At 54.6% G+C, this 15,102-nt stretch overlaps 3 protein-coding genes across 3 annotated transcripts; 2 read left to right on the top strand and 1 right to left on the bottom strand.

The window, feature by feature from the left end:
* The first annotated feature begins 606 nt into the window (after positions 1 to 606).
* BDY24DRAFT_394163 (uncharacterized protein) lies at positions 607 to 6,205 on the top strand. Its single transcript, XM_076641144.1, has 26 exons — positions 607 to 982; positions 1,081 to 1,182; positions 1,341 to 1,361; positions 1,500 to 1,586; positions 1,689 to 1,881; positions 1,957 to 1,988; positions 2,057 to 2,096; positions 2,175 to 2,225; positions 2,302 to 2,344; positions 2,413 to 2,477; positions 2,544 to 2,562; positions 2,641 to 2,741; positions 2,859 to 3,010; positions 3,077 to 3,255; positions 3,333 to 3,441; positions 3,521 to 3,561; positions 3,632 to 3,781; positions 3,850 to 3,907; positions 3,984 to 4,049; positions 4,128 to 4,161; positions 4,224 to 5,061; positions 5,138 to 5,246; positions 5,315 to 5,355; positions 5,424 to 5,573; positions 5,640 to 5,913; positions 6,005 to 6,205. The coding sequence occupies exons 1-25, from the start codon at positions 842 to 844 to the stop codon at positions 5,821 to 5,823; spliced, it is 3,006 nt and encodes a 1,001-aa protein (XP_076495154.1). The 5' UTR covers positions 607 to 841; the 3' UTR covers positions 5,824 to 5,913; positions 6,005 to 6,205.
* A 385-nt stretch (positions 6,206 to 6,590) lies between these two features.
* On the bottom strand, positions 6,591 to 12,167 carry BDY24DRAFT_116621 (nucleoporin Nup120/160-domain-containing protein). Its single transcript, XM_076635906.1, has 10 exons — positions 11,433 to 12,167; positions 8,982 to 11,339; positions 8,553 to 8,880; positions 8,241 to 8,446; positions 7,975 to 8,147; positions 7,720 to 7,888; positions 7,432 to 7,606; positions 7,137 to 7,353; positions 6,933 to 7,022; positions 6,591 to 6,845 (listed from the first exon to the last, which is right to left on the bottom strand). The coding sequence occupies exons 1-10, from the start codon at positions 12,058 to 12,060 to the stop codon at positions 6,660 to 6,662; spliced, it is 4,530 nt and encodes a 1,509-aa protein (XP_076495153.1). The 5' UTR covers positions 12,061 to 12,167; the 3' UTR covers positions 6,591 to 6,659.
* Positions 12,122 to 14,701, top strand: BDY24DRAFT_394149 (uncharacterized protein). The gene is made up of 8 exons (XM_076641143.1): positions 12,122 to 12,473; positions 12,567 to 12,659; positions 12,748 to 12,911; positions 13,013 to 13,190; positions 13,342 to 13,533; positions 13,680 to 13,881; positions 13,977 to 14,264; positions 14,336 to 14,701. The coding sequence occupies exons 1-8, from the start codon at positions 12,392 to 12,394 to the stop codon at positions 14,469 to 14,471; spliced, it is 1,335 nt and encodes a 444-aa protein (XP_076495152.1). The 5' UTR covers positions 12,122 to 12,391; the 3' UTR covers positions 14,472 to 14,701.
* The last annotated feature ends 401 nt before the right edge of the window (positions 14,702 to 15,102 follow it).

Genomic DNA, 15,102 nt, shown 5'->3' with positions numbered 1-15,102 from the left:
CCTTGACACAGGACGCATTCTGTCGAGAACGAAGGCGCTCTGCTCCGACCTCTATCCGTTACCTCGCTTCGTCAACCTCCCTTCCCGCGCAGGATTTAGCCTCTGCCACCACCACCATCGCCTCGTCTGAAGGCTTTGTAGAATCCTGCGCCGTTGGTTGCGACCTTGTGCTCTGAGCGAGATGTAGACGTTTCCCGAGGAGAGAGAAGGAGCGTCCGGCGCTGGCAGAAGAGAAGGTTCGTCGTCGTCCTCCGTCCTACTTCCTCTTTGTTCTACTTCCCCCACGTCTCAAAATACTGATCCTCCGACTCTGCGACGCTCTCAGATCTCGAGCGCGGAACGAAGGTTGTGACTCAGTGGCCGGAATGGCCTGAACTTCCAAGCGTCCTCTCCTACACCCTCGTTCCAGAGCCTGGCCCTTCGCCTCTTTTCCTTTACATCTCTGCCTCTGCCGCCCTTCTCAAACCTCCTCGTTCGAGTGGCTCGGCCTTTTCTCTTCGAAGAACTTAATGATGAGCCTGTACACGTCATATCCTTCTTCTCTGGAATCCGCCTTAACGAGATGGAGGCGTTTTAAGAGGTTCATTTGAGGCTAAAGTGTGGGGGGGGGGGTCGACGGTGAAACAGCCCTTCTATCATGGTTTGGGTTTGGTTCTTTCTACCTCGAGGACGGTCCTTTTGATCATCTCTCAGGTCGATCCTTCTTTTCTTCCGACCACCATCATCACGCTCTACTTCTTCCTTCGCTCTCTCCTTCAGCTCCAGCGGTTCATTCGACCCTCAACCTCGACGCGTCGTCCCGTTCGACCTCCATTCCGAATCCAGCCCTCGGCTCAGCAACATGTTCTTCACCTCGTCAAACACTTTCCTCCTCACTCTCCTCGCTCTCCCCCTCACTACCCAGGCCTTCTTCATCCTCAACCACGCTACTCTCGTCAGAACTCGTTTGGATCCCATCGTTAGCCCAGGAGGAATCGCTGGGGTGAGCTTCTCATTACTACTTGCTCTTTCCTTCACTCTTCCCCTCGACTCGGTCCCTTTTTCTCGCCCTGACTGACCCTCCTTTGCTTCCGAATCCAGCACGAGCACAACATTGTTGGAGGGTCGCGATTCGGCAAAGACTACTCCTACGAAGACGTCCTGACAGCAAAATGCACCACCGCTGAAGTATCTGTAGACAAGGTGAGCTCTCGTTTCAGTAGTCTGGACGAAGAGGAAGAGAGCACTTTAGCTTTCGATGCTTGGGTTGTCTCGCACGCGCCACCATCTCGTTTTCCCTTTCTTTGTTTCCCATCTCGAACCTCTTTGTGTCTGACTCTCCGTTTCTCTTTGTTCTCCAGAGTAATTACTGGGCTCCTCAGGTGAGTTTTCATGCGTGGGCAAAGGCCGGAGAGCTCTGGAGGGAGAGGCGACACGCGCACTCGATCTAACCTTCGCGTCCTCTCTCTCCCCTCTCATCCTCTCTCTCGTCCCCCTCGCTTTCTCTTCTCGTTCTACAGCTGTACTACTACGAGCCGATCGAGAAGACCTTCCAAGCCATCCCATCCTACACCAAAACGTACTACCTTCAACGACCTGGAAACAAGGTGATCTCGCATCGTCTTCTTCGATCTATCGCCTCGTCTCGACTACTGATCTGCTCTCCCTTCCTCCATCCTCCTCTTTTATTCGTGACATCTCCATCTAAGAATGAGCCCATCATGGCCTTCCCACCTGGTCTGAGGATGCTCGCTGGAAACCCGAACCGACGAACCTACAACCCGTCCTCCTTCGCCGAGCAAGCGATCTCCTTCGTCTGCTTAGATTACTATAACTCTCATGCCGGAGACCCTTCGTGGGATCAAACCTCTGCCGGGTTCTTCCAGCACAACTGCCCCGATGGTGAGGACTTTTATCTATCTCTTTCGACCTCCTTTCCAAACTGATCAAACCTCTTCTTCGCGTTCTTTTGTTCAGGATTGAGGACTCAGGTCTTCTTCCCTTCCTGCGTTCGTCCTCGTCACTCTGGGTGTATCCCTTCTCGTCGAGCTGACTTTATCATTGCCTGCTTCTACAGTGGGACGGTGTAAACCTTGACTCTCCGGATCACAAAAGCCGTAAGTTTCCCGTTCTTGCTCTTCTTCTTGAAACTTCGTTCGTCGATCCTGATGCCCTTCCTTTGCTTTTGGTCTCAGACATGGCGTATCCCATCGACAACTACGGGGGTGGGAACTGCCCGTCGACTCGTGGGTCCTCGACGTCCTCCTTCGACGCATCGTTCTTCATTCTGACTTCGATTCCCTCTCGACGCGTCTTCCTCAGATCCCGTGCATCTTGTCTCGCTCTTCTATGAATTCGTTTGGTCGTGAGCTCAACCCTTCTTCTATTCTGCTTCCAAAATCTCTTCTTCTAACTTTCGTTCCTTTCTTTCAGCGTCGGAGACTTCCCTTTCAACGCGGTCGGAACGCCCTCGTGGGTTCTGGCGAACGGAGACACGAGTCAGTCCTCCTCTTTCCCAACATCTTCTTCCAGAATCTGACCAAGGCCAAAATTCTTTCTTTCAGCTGGTCTCGGTTTCCATGGGTAAGCCTTTTCGTCCAGGCTCCCTCGTCTCGTTCCAGAGATTGATCGACTTACGACCCGTCTTCCTTCTTCCTGCAGCGACTTCACGAACGGTTGGCCTTCTGGAAACTCTACCGAAGGTTCTCTCCTCCAAGATGCGCTGGATACGTGTGGGCTTGAGACTGGTGGGGTTGTCGATGGTGAGTGAGAAGGGAGCAAAGGAGTCGAGGAAGCAGGAGCAGCGCTCTCTTTTCTTGTACTCTCGAGCGCTTGCTGACCCCTTCTCCCCTCTCTTTGCCACTTGTTTCGATCATCAGAGTGTGCCGTCTTCGCCCCTTACATCGATCGAGACTCGGCTGCTGCCTGCAACCCTGAGATGCCTGTCGTGAACGAGGAGAATGGGTTCGGTACTCCGATCAAAGCCCTGCCTGGAAACAACCTCATTTGGATCGGAAACTCGGCGGTCAAGGTACGCTCGCATAGACTCTTCACATCCCAACTCTTATAGCTGACGTTTCTCGCCTTATTCTCCCAGCCCGTCGCTTCGAACTACACCTTCAGCGGAGGCTACACCGTCACTTCGTCGGTTCTTCCCACAGGATGGTCGAACCTCGGTTGCGTGGCTGAAGCCGCTAGTGGAAGAGCTCTCGTTGCAGGACAGAAGAAAGATTCCGTCAACATGACTCTGGCTGTTTGTGCGACGTACTGTGGATCGTGCGTTCAAATCGCGTCGCCGTTTCTCTTTCTCCTCTGCCTCGCTCGCTGACGCTCTCTTGCTTCGTCCCGTTCAGTCTCGGACTTCCTTACGCTGGTATCGAATTCAGCTCGGAGTGCTACTGCGATTCTCAGCTCAGAAACGGAGCCACCACCACTCTCCTCGATTCGAACGAGTGTGCGAACGTGAGTGCACTCTCCCCCTTTTCTTGCTCCTCCAATCCGGGAGCTGATGCTTTCCTCTCTACCTTCTTTCTATTTTTAGAAATGTTCTGGTCTCTCTACTGAGAACTGCGGAGGAGCCAAGTGCGTTCCGATAGCACCTTCGACGCGTTGTGCTTCGACCTGACCCGTTTTCCTCTCTCTCAACAACCAGCCGGCTCACCCTCCTCTACAACCCCAACAACGTTGCTTCTGCTCCCACTCTCCCCACCGGATGGTCTGCTGGGTCGTGCATGACCGAAGTCACCAACGCTCGAGCTCTTCCAAACGCGTCGACTTCAGGAAAGACTATGACCGTCGAGACGTGAGTCGTGGTCCTTCCTTTCCTTGCTCGAGGCATCTAGCTGATTTTTTTTTTCTCTCGGCTCTCAGATGTGTCAACTTCTGCGCTGGGAAAGGGTTCAGAATCGCCGGAATCGAGTATGGGCAGGTGAGTTTCGGTTCGGTCTCGAGCATCGTCAAACTTTGCTCACCGTCTTTCTGTTCTTCTTGCTGCGGTTTCACAGGAGTGTTGGTGTGGCAACGCCTTTGTTACCGGATCTGTCGCAGCTCCCGAGTCGGAGTGCAACATGGCAAGTCTCCCGTGTTTTCTTCCTTCGAGCGAAGCGGAAAACTCACTTCCCTCTTTTCCTCCTTCTTCTTTCGTTCAGCCATGCGCCGGAGACCTCGATCAAACCTGTGGAGGTCAGTTTTCAGTACTGCAAATTTCTCTTCTGCCTCCTTCTGACCGCTCTGTTGCTTTCCAGGTCCCAATCGACTCTCGACGTACCAACGTCCTGCGGTCGTCGTCGCGTCCTCTTCCGTCGTTGCTTCTTCGTCGGCACCTTCAGCATCGTCTTCTTCCACCAGCCCTTCCTCCTCCTCCAAAGTTCAGGCATCCTCGTCTAAGGCCGCATCCTCCTCGAAGGCATCATCTTCCTCGATCGTCGTCGTCGCGTCGTCTTCGTCCTCCTCCTCAAGCTCGCGTTCGGTCGCATCCTCCACTCGATTCACCTCCTCTGCATCTACCGCCATCAAATCCACCTCTTCTACCATCCCTTCGTCTCCGGTCGTCGTCACTTCTTCATCCAAGGTCACCTCCTCGTCGGTCCCATCCTCAAGCAAAGCATCTTCCTCCTCGATCCGTTCCTCCTCCTCTTCAAGCACAAGATCTTCCTCCACCAGCATTAGATCAACATCATCTACCTCGTCCTCTTCTAAGATCTCGACTTCTTCCTCGGCCTCGTCGTCCAAAGTCACCTCGTCGTCGGCCGTCGCGTCCTCGAGCAAGGCGTCCACAACCTCAAGCCGATCCTCCTCGTCTTCTTCAAGCGCACGACCTTCTTCCACCGTCGTATCATCCTCTACCTCCTCCACCAAACTCTCCACTACCTCATCGTCAATCTCCTCCTCCACCAAGGCGTCCACAACCTCTGCTTCAACCTCGAGCTCAGCCGTCGCTGTCGCCAGCTCGACCTCGATTCTCCCGGGATGGTCAAACGTGGGATGCATCGCTGAGGCTCCGAGCGGTCGAGCGATGGTGGCTGGGTACAAGGCAGATGGAGTGAACATGACTCTCACGATGTGTGCTTCATACTGCGAGGGGTGAGCTTTTCCTTTTCGTCGTTCCTGTTCATCCATCGTCGCGTCGCTGATCTCTCTTTCTGCTTCCTCTTCCCAGTCTTGATCTTCCCTACGCCGGAGTCGAGTATGGTCAGGAATGTTACTGTGATTCTCAGATGAGAAACGGAGCGTCTTTGACCTTCCTCCCTGCATCTGAGTGCGGAATGGTGAGATCCCTCGTCTCTGCCGTTTTGCTTCTGCTCTTCGACCGCTGATCGCCCAATTCCTCTTACAGAAATGCAAAGGGTCTCCTACTCAGTTCTGTGGAGGGTCGAAGTGAGTTATACGTTGCCTACTTGGGCCTTTCGCTCTTCGCTGACCTTGGATCTCCATTTCTTCCTCAGTCGTCTCACCCTCCTCTTCAACCCCGACAACGTCCCTGCCGCTCCTTCACTCCCTACAGGATGGACCGCCGGATCTTGTATGACGGAGGGTACCAACGTTCGCGCTCTCTCGGGAGCTTCGACCTCTAGTTCAACCATGACGATCGAAAGGTGAGTCGCGTCTCGAAACTTCTTCGCCTCGAAGCCCCGATCTCAATCTCTCTCTGCTTTCCTCAGCTGCACCAACTTCTGCTCAAACAAGGGATTCTCGATAGCCGGTATCGAATACGGTCGAGTGAGTTTTTATCTTCGTCCTTGCTTCAGCATCGTTCCCCAACCTTCGACTGACCCTCTTCTTTCCTCCCTCTTCCAGGAATGGTTCGTTGCCTCTTTCCTCTCTAGAGCTTCCCATCCTATCTGAGCTGACCTCTCTTCGTCCTACCCTCTTAGTTGGTGTGGTAACTCCTTCGGCGCCGGATCTGTCGTCGCCGCAGCCACGTCTTGCAACATGGTGAGTTGAGAGGAGCGCGTCCTTCGAAACGAGCGGAGAGACAAGCTGACCTTCCTCGTTCTCTTCCGCCGTTATTTACTCTTTCCTCCAGCCATGTGCAGGACAGCTCTCAACTACTTGCGGAGGCTCAAATCGTCTCTCGACTTATCAGAAGTCCTCGACGGTCAAGAAGAGAGGAGTTTGGGCTAGCTCTCGTCTTTAGATTTCAGTTCTCTCAGCAGCGATTTTCCTTACTCTCGGTTATACAGTACTCCTTTTCTTTTCATTATCTATCAACGGGCTTAAGCATCGATCTTCGCTCGTGAAGAGAAGCGGACCTCGAAGCGGAAGAAATGCGACGCATTCATCCCTCGACGCAATCTCCAGTCGACGAGAGATCCCAGCCTTTGATGCAGGAGTCTTCGACAAAGGAGACAGAAGATATGAGTCTAGTGCGCACCCTCACAGAGGAGAGACAAGAGGAGAGAGACAAGAGAACTCATAAGCGACGCACTTCCCAAAGTCGCACGCGACTGAGTCTGCTCCTGAAAGATCGAGCAGTCCACACCAGCTCCGCCGACGACGCCCTTTTCACAAAGAGCTGATAAACGAGAGTAGGGAAGAGCCAGTGGAAGGTTGGATAGAAGATGAGAAGACACAATCTTCTTCGTCTCCCTCATCTTTCCCTCCTTTCCTCCTTCCTCCGAGAGATCACAAGCACATCCAGAAGTACACTACGAACCAAACCAAACAAAGCAACTAGAAATCTATCTCCTCGCCAAACCCTGCAAGCTCACAATCCTCTTCTCCACCACCCTCTCCAGCGTCGCCGCCAGCCCTTTCGCCTTCTCGTTCTCCGAAGCCCGCACGACCTTGAGGACGACGTCGAGGAGGTTGTAAGGAAGATAGGTGACTCCTGCTTGTTTGGGAGCGAGAACGTCAGTTGCTGGTGCCTGTGAGTAGAAAGTAGAGGGGAGAGGGAGACGCGTCAGACGGGTGGTTGAAACGAGTAGATCGAGAGAGAGAGAACGAGTACGAACCTTTCGAACGAGATCGAGGGAGTGCTTGACGGCCTCTTCGTAGAGATCGTACTTGAGGCAAGCTTGAACGAGGTGCTCGGGGTCGTTGGTCTGATCGAAGAAAACGGAAACAAGAAGTCAGGTCAGCTTCCTTTCCCTCCCTCTCCTCTCTTCTTCCCGTCCCCGCCCCCAACCTTCCTCGCACCAGAACAGCCGGCAACTCACAGAAAAGAACTCGATCAACCAAGTCGGCAGCGGCAACCTCCTGTCCGACTCCAGCAGCTTCTCCAAAACGGCGGCTCGATAACGATGGAAGGTCTCTGGTCCGTCGTGTCGTTCGAGCATGATCTTGAGGTACTGAGTTGCTCGTCCTGCGATGGGTCCGTCAAGAGAGGAGACGACGGGAGAGCTGAGAAGCCAGTCGAGTTCATCGTAGGATTCACTGGGAGGAGAACGAAACGAGGAGGGGAGGGTTCAGCGACGAGAGAGGTGAGAGGAGGCGGAAGGTTGAGAGACTCACGGCATTCCCATACTCCTAGCATGAGCAGCCGACTGAGCAGCATCGACAGCTTTGATAGCGAGACGTTCGAAAATCCCAGTCATGTCGACTTGGAGTTGACGAGCGGTGAGGATCGCTTGGTCGAACATCCCAGCCTGGACGAAGAGAGCAACGGAGTCTTCTGCCGACAGAACGTCTGTGAAAGATCACGCAAGAAGTAGAGAAACGATGTGGTCAGCTCGAGAAGATCGGAAGGACGAAAGACGAAGGACAAAGGAAGGAAGGGCGAGAGCGGGAAAAAAGGCTCACTCGACTGGAACGAATCCGGGAACCTCTCCGCCAGCACCAACGTCGACAGAACCAAGTTGTAATCCCTCCTGATATCCTCCAGCTCCACAATCTCCACGTCCTTCGCCCTCGACGCTTTCGAGAATTTCTCCTCCGGGATGTGGGACGTGAGCTTCCGACGTTTTCGAGTCTGCTCGAACGAACACGAAACGAGAGTCAGCACGAAAAAGCTCTTCGATTCGCCAAGGGAAAGGAATGGGAACGGAAAATACTCACCTTCGAACTCCCATCAGAAGCAATCGGAACCGCCAACCAAGCGTGCTTCTTGTCGACCAAGCTCAAAGCGTTGATAGCGAGCAGGTACGACTTCGCTCGTCGAGGTCCGATGTCGGTGAACAATCCGTTGACTTCTCCGAACCGTCGTCCTTGCTGGTACATCGCCGAGGCAGCTATCGAAACCGAATCAAAGCCGTCAGTTTCGAGTTCTCTTCCTCCCCTCCCTCCCTCCTCCTCAGTCGGTACGAGTTGGATCGGTTGCTCACCATTCCTGTAATCCCCTCTCCTCACATGCCACGCGTACAGCACCAGCAGGTAGTTGGGGAACGCCATGGGATCCGAATGACGAGCCTTGAACGCCAACGTCCGTTCGACGACGTCCTGGAACCCGACGAAGGTGAACTGGTTGAGACGATCGACCTCTCCGGCGTGGCACATGGCTGTGATGAGATGGCTGATGGCGTCGTTGGTGCTGTTTGTGATCGAAAAAAAATAACGAGGAGAGAGAAAGGAGGGAAGCAGTAGTGGGAGGTCAGATTGAGAACGAGACAAAGAAGAAGAGCAGTGTGAGAACTCACGTCTCTCGATGAGGAGTCGTCGTCAAGATCATGTAGGCGTCCTCGTACCGTCCCAGGGCAACTGTGCTCTTGTAAAGCCTCGACCAGAGATCCTTCGTTTTCGGCGGGGCCGCGTTGGGGGGAGAAGAGGAGGGGAAACCAGCAGCTTCGATAGCGAGGTTGCAGAACCGAACGATGGAAGCGTGGATGGAGAGAGGTTCGTAGAAGAGGGAGACGTGTCGGTAGAAGTTGACAAGGTTGGTGGTTGGGGAGGGGTTGGAGGAAGGGTGGAGGTCGGGAGGGAGGACGGCGAGGAGGTTGTGGTTTGGGGTGGTCGAGGATGGGAAGGCTGAGAGTTTAGAAAGGAGTAAACAAGGGAAGAGGTCAGTGAGAAGTTCAACGGAGCAACGTCAAGCGGAAGCGAGAGAAGAAATCAAGAGCAAGACTCACCCAAAGCAGCACCAATCCTCTCAAACCCTTCCTCACTCTCCACCACCTTCCCCAACCCCAACGCCGCTCTCGCCTTCACATACCCCAACCCTTCCTCCTCGGGCCACTTCCCAGCCAACTCGTACGCAACCTCCACATGTCCTCCGACGAGCAACCTCTCAGCGAGCACCACATCCTGAGCTTGAGCGGCGACGAGCGATCCCGGGTTCGACAACGAGGTGAGCGAGAGGAAGGTAGTTGCCGCTGCTGGTATGGAAGACGACGGGGATCCGAGGGTGAGGAGGACGAGTGGGGAGTAGGAAGTGGCGAGGAGGGATTGGAGGAGAGTTGGGGGAGGGATGAGATGGGAGGAGGAAGAGGAGGAGGATCCTTCGACGGAAGTCGACATCTTGAGGGATGAATCGAACCGTTCGAGGAAGGAGGATTCGTCTGGTACGCCTGGTTTCCCTCCTTTTCGTCTTGACATCTCTGCGTCCGTTGGGGAGACTGTTGAGATCCACCTCAGGACCGAGAGGGAGTGGTACACCGTCAACGCCTTTCCGACGAGACCGGTGAGGGAGGTGAAAGCTGGTGATTCGTCCTCGACCTCGTTGAGGGCGAAAACGAGGAGAAGGAGGAGGTCTCGAGCGAGTCGGTAACGAACTTCCACGGAGTTTCGAACTCCTGCTGCAACGAGGGCGATTCCGATGTCCGAAAAGAGATCTCCTGCTCCTTGCGACGAAGCTGCAGTCGAGGACGCGTCGACGGCGACGATCTGCTTCCTGACCAAGTCGACGACCTTCTCGAAGTCCGTTCCGAAGGTGTTGAGCCCTGTTCGAAGGGCAGTGGCGAGTTCCTCCGAGACGAAAGATTCGACGCGACTGGCGAAGATCTCGAGGGCAACGTCGTCGACGGCGAAGGGAAGTGGGGAAGAGGTGAGGGTTGAAAGATCCGATTCGAGGAGCAGCATCGACGAAGGGTTGAGTGCCGAAGAGATGGAGAGAGAGAGGGAAGTGAGGTTGGCGACCGAGGGTTTGTGCGACGCGTTGACCTTGACCTCCCATTTCGATCCAGGAAGGACCAATCCATCCCTCTGAACGACGACGACCGACTCCTCTCCTCCTCGACCAACGGATCTCACGAATCCGATGCTCCATCGAGCGTCCCTCTCGGCCTCTTCGACCCTGGCGAGGAATCCCAGCCACTCGATGAGGACCTTCTTCCCGAACTCGGCGTAGAGGTACTCTCCCGTTTGCGAGCTCGTCTCGACATGAACGTGGGAGGCTACGATAGCTGCTATCCGGAGGGAGAGGGATGGGTACGATGTCGAAAGGGATGACGGAAGAGCCGAGGGTGAGGTTGAGAGGAGGTTGGAGATGTAGGAGTCGAGGGCTTGGTGGAGGGACGTTGGTGAGAATCTCGATGGATAGAAGAGGTGGTCGACGAAGAGGTCCGATACTGTCCTCCTGATCTCGTTAGACGCCGTCTTGGGATCGTTGGTGGGGATCTCGTTGGGTGTAGATCGGATGATCTCCTCGAAGTAGGTCGCGTTGAAGGCCGGAGTCGAAGGCGAGCTCAGCGTTTCCCATCCTCCTCCCTCCTCGTTCTCCTCCTCCTCGTCGTCGTCTTCTCCTCCCACGTCCTCGAACCCTTCGTCATCGGCATCGATGATAGACCCCAGCGTCGACTTCTGGATCAACGTCTCTCCTCGAACGTCCCAGACCGCCCAGATCGTCGAGGACGAGAGGATGTCGAAGTCCCTGAGCTCTGCTCCTCCCGTCCCGACGCTGGCCATCTTCTCCCCTACGAAGACAACTTCTCCGACTTGGGCTCGAGAGGTATCGTCGACTTGGATGCCGTAGAAGACGAACCTCCCTCCGTGTGAGGAGGATCCCGAGGGGATGAAGACGGCGAGGTGGTAGGCGAAGGGAGAAGAGGATCCTTGCTGCATGTCGTCGTCCTCGGATTCCTTGCGACTGATGACTCGGATGAACGAGCTGGGTCCATCCTCGGCGGTTGGGAGGAGAAGATCCGATCCTCCTGAAGAAGAAGATCCATGTCCACGAACGACGAGGGCGGCTGAGGACGAGGAGGAGGACGAAGGGACTTCGACGGTTCGAACGCAAGCTCCGGTGACGAGGTTCCATACCCTGAGTTTGCGATCTCGAGAGAGGGAGAAGGCGAGTCCGAGGGTGTCTTCTTGGAGGTGAGAGGAGAGGGAGACGATCTCGGAGGGAGTCGAAGCCTGGGAGTGAGGTCGACGAGGTGTTGCTGGGGAGGAGACTCTCGAGGAGGAGGCGGAGGAAGAGAAGGATGGGAGGAGGGAGGTGAAGGAGGAGAGGTAAGAGGAGGGTTTGAGATCGGTTTCGGTCCAGGATCCTGTATAAAAGAAATCAGAGGAGTTGTTTGGTGAGCTCGGAGAGAGAGAGAGAGAGTCGAAGGAAGGAAGGAAGGGAGGAAGCTGAAACTGACCTTGATCTCGGTCGAGTCTGATCATCGTTCCATCCCCTAATCCTACTAGAACGGTCTGCTCGTCTGCAGCATGGAAGACTGTAGGAGTTCTCCCTGAAGCCAGTCCTGCTACTTCGTACTCGTCGGACCAGTCTCCCTTCTCCAAGACGGACTCCCAGCTCGACGTCGACCTCCTTCCTCCTCCAGCTGCTCCTGCTCTGCCTGCCGCTTGAGCTGCTGCCAGAGGGAAGGAGAGTCGATAGAGATATCCTGACTCTGTAAGAGCTACGATGTGGATGTAGGAGGTTGCTGGAGAGGTGAAGATGGTGGGAGTTGAGACGAGTTTGAAAGGAAAGATGAAGCGAAGAGGTCGAGGAAGGAAGACGACCGAGGACGAGGATGTAGATTTTGCTGAAGAGAGAGCGATGGAGGAGAGTTCGAGAGTGAATCCGTTGTTGATCGTTCGGGCGAGTAAGCCTGTAGTAGGATCCGAGGAGGAGTGAAGAGCGTGTGAAGGATGGTGGTCGAGCTCATCCGAGGAGGAGGAGGACGAGGTGGTGGTTTGCAAAGTTGGAACTGGTAGAACCAGAGGAGAGGGGTGGATGGAAGACAAGTGGGTATGGAGGGGAGTATAGTGGGACGACATCATCGTCTTCTTCTTCTTCTTTTCCTTTCGGGGTCGAAGGAGGGAGGGTGGAAGTTGGGGATCTCGAGAATGAACGAGAGACGAAATTGAACTTGACGTCGTTCGAAAGAAAGAAAGACAACAGAGATGCTCCCCAACCAGATTGACCTCCTTTTCGTAGGTATACAGTTCACGCTGATCTTCTCTCTGCTTTGACGCGTGAAGAAGAAGAAGAAGAAGAGACGTTGATTTTGATCTCGACCCGATCGACGAGGCTCTCTGTCTGCTTCACCCCTCTCCCTCTCTCGGCCGTCCCTTCTTCCCTTCTCTCCTTCACCTCCAACCGTCTCGAAAGATGCCAAAGTCTTCTTCTTCCCCCATGGGAGCATCTATGGACGCTTGCGTCTCTTCAAGTCCTGGGCCTTCGCTTCGGGAAGGTGAGTCGACTCTCTGCTCCGCCGTCGTCCGAGTCGAGCTCACCTCCTCCTCCTCCCCCTTTCCTCCCTTCCCTCTTCTCCTCCCTCTCTCAGCTCTCGGTGAATCTACTCTCCAGAACAAACCCTTCTCGCGACCTCTTACCAAACGACAGTCTCAGAAATTCGGTCAAGCAACTCCTTCGAAAGGTAAATAAGCAGACAAAACAACACCCCTTTCGCCCTCCCCTCCTCCCGCGTTCTAAGCTGACCCCTCTCTCCTCCCTCCTTCTTCAAGGCTCCTTCACTCCTCGCTCAGGTCGCTTCCACCCTTCCTCTAGACCTTCCACTCCGTCCTCGGCTCACTCTCGTTCCCCAGGAGGTTCAGCTAGCCCTCTTCCCGAGCTCGACCCGTTCGAGAAGGCCAGGGTCAAGAAGGAGTGGGTCGAAGTTCAGCTGAGGGTCAGTTTTTCGTCCTGTCCTCCTCTTTATCTTATCTCAAATCCCTCATCGGACATACCTCGCCTCTTCCGCTTCCCCTTCAATTCCTCGTCGAACCACAGGCCCTCTCTCGCTACCCGCCTCCCGACGTCACCCTCCTCTCCCCGTCGTCCACTTCCTCGAAACTGCTCACCCTTCACCAGGACCTCAAGACTTGGACAAGTTGGCTCGATGCGTGTGAGCTCAAGATGGAGCACCTTCAGGTGGTTGAGTTGCCTAGGATGGTGATTTCTGCTAGAGGTTCGTCTCGAGTCTCTTCCTCTCTTTCCCTCGGGGAACTCTGCTTTCCGTTTTCATCCGTCGAGCTCGCTCTCCCTGCCGCCCTCGTATCTTTCCCAACCCAACTTCACAAACTAACTCTCGCTATCCCTCCTCACCTCGTCTCAACCAGGTCCTCCTACCAACATCGACGTCTACGACGTGATCCTCTCTATCCTCCCTCTCCTGAAGACCCTTCGAACCCAACTCCTCGCTCGAAGGAGCTGGATTGAGCTTCTGGGATTGAGTTTGGAGTGGGAGAAGATCAGGAACGAGGTGGAGAGTGCTGTGGAGAGGGGAGTACGAAACGACGGGGTTTCGGGAGGTGAGTTCGACGCGTTCTCTCTCCTGCTCTTGTTTTTCGGACGTCGAGTTCCTTGGATCGGAGGAGTAGGAGGACGCAGTATCGTTACATTTTAGCACACGCTGACGAGCCTGTACGATTTTCTCCCTCGTCCTTCCCTCGCTCAGTCTCATCCCACCTCTCGACTCTCGCCGCCCTCGCTCACAAGTCCGTGCTTCTCGTCAAATCCTCGCACGAGCTTCGAGCTACCCTCTCAGTCGAGCAGGTTAACTCACTCGTGTATGGGACTCCAAAGGAGAGGGACGAGGTCTGGTGGGGTTTGAGGGAAAGGCTCCGAGACGCGTCGTTGGGTTCGAGCGGGGCTTTCTCGTACGTCTCCCTTCTCTCGCTTTTCTCTCTCCCTCTCCCGCCTTTGCTTTCTCGCCTCCTTTACTTCCTAAACTGATCATTGCTTCACTATACAGTCAAACTCCACAACGTCAACATCAACATCAACATCAGGCGACCTACACCGACCTCCTCTTCCCTCCCTCCACCTCCGTCGCCTCTTCTCCCTTCAACCTCTTCCCCCCTTCAATCTCTATCCCATACCTCTCCCCTTCCGTAACCTCCTCCTCCCTCAACGAACAGTCCAGCGCCTCCTCGGCCTCGCTGCGAAGCCTCTCGCTCTCGAACTCATCGACTTCTTTCGTCCAACTCGACCACACGAGGAACACTCTCCCGAGAGTTATTGGGTGGACGGGGACTGAGGAGTGAGTCACTCCTTTTTTCTCTCTTCGCTCGCTCGGGCTGACCTCCTTTGCTTCTTGGTTTGTGCTCGCAGACAGAAACGGTCCTGGTGGGAAGTCTCCAAGTTAGCTTCGAGCAATGGTAGAGCGAGGTTGGACTTCCCTTCGTTCGCTGAGAACGGAAAAGAGGGGGAGGATGTGGTTGAGCTTGGCGTTGAGATTGAGGACTAAGTGACCGAGGGAGAGCAGAGGGAGACAGCGAGGGAGGGAACGACGCTTTGCTTTTTTTGCTTGTTGTTTTGTACGATGTAGTGGGACACGTTTGCTATTTTTGTTTGCTTGTACGACGTAGTATGGTAATGGCTAATGATACGTTTGATGCTGTCGGGGTGGGAGCGAGAGCAGGAGCTGGCGAGGGGAACAGAAGCCAGAGGAGGCTCAACGCGTCTACGTCAATTGAGAAAATATGACAGCTGCTCCGCTTCGCAAAGGATGGACGGGATTGAGGCGAGGTTATCAATATCTCCAACCTTAAGCGACATACTCTTCGAGGCTGTATCGGCGGACCTGAAGCTGATTTCTCGGACTCCAGCAGCGGACTCGATCAATCGCGTGCGTTGTTCGCGAGTTATCTTGTCTCTCTTCTCTTATCTTCCCTTTGTGAACGAGCACACTGAACTCACATCTTTTGTCTCCGCTCTCAAAGATTCCTGCATGCGAGGTCGGGATCTCTCGTCGACTGGAGAGTGCTCCAAAGCATGATCCGCCATTCGTCGCGTCTCGTTTTCTTTTCAACTTTGTCGTCTCCTACGTTTACACTGACTCTTCTCAGCTCGAAAGGCTACCCATAGACTTATAGCTC

The sequence above is a fragment of the Mrakia frigida genome (genome assembly GCF_051309035.1).
Source record: "Mrakia frigida strain ATCC 22029 unplaced genomic scaffold BDY24scaffold_22, whole genome shotgun sequence".
In the NCBI taxonomy this organism is placed as follows: Eukaryota; Fungi; Basidiomycota; class Tremellomycetes; order Cystofilobasidiales; family Mrakiaceae; genus Mrakia; species Mrakia frigida.
The sequence above is the reverse complement of the archived record's forward strand: the minus strand, read 5'-3'. Positions and strand labels throughout refer to the sequence as shown.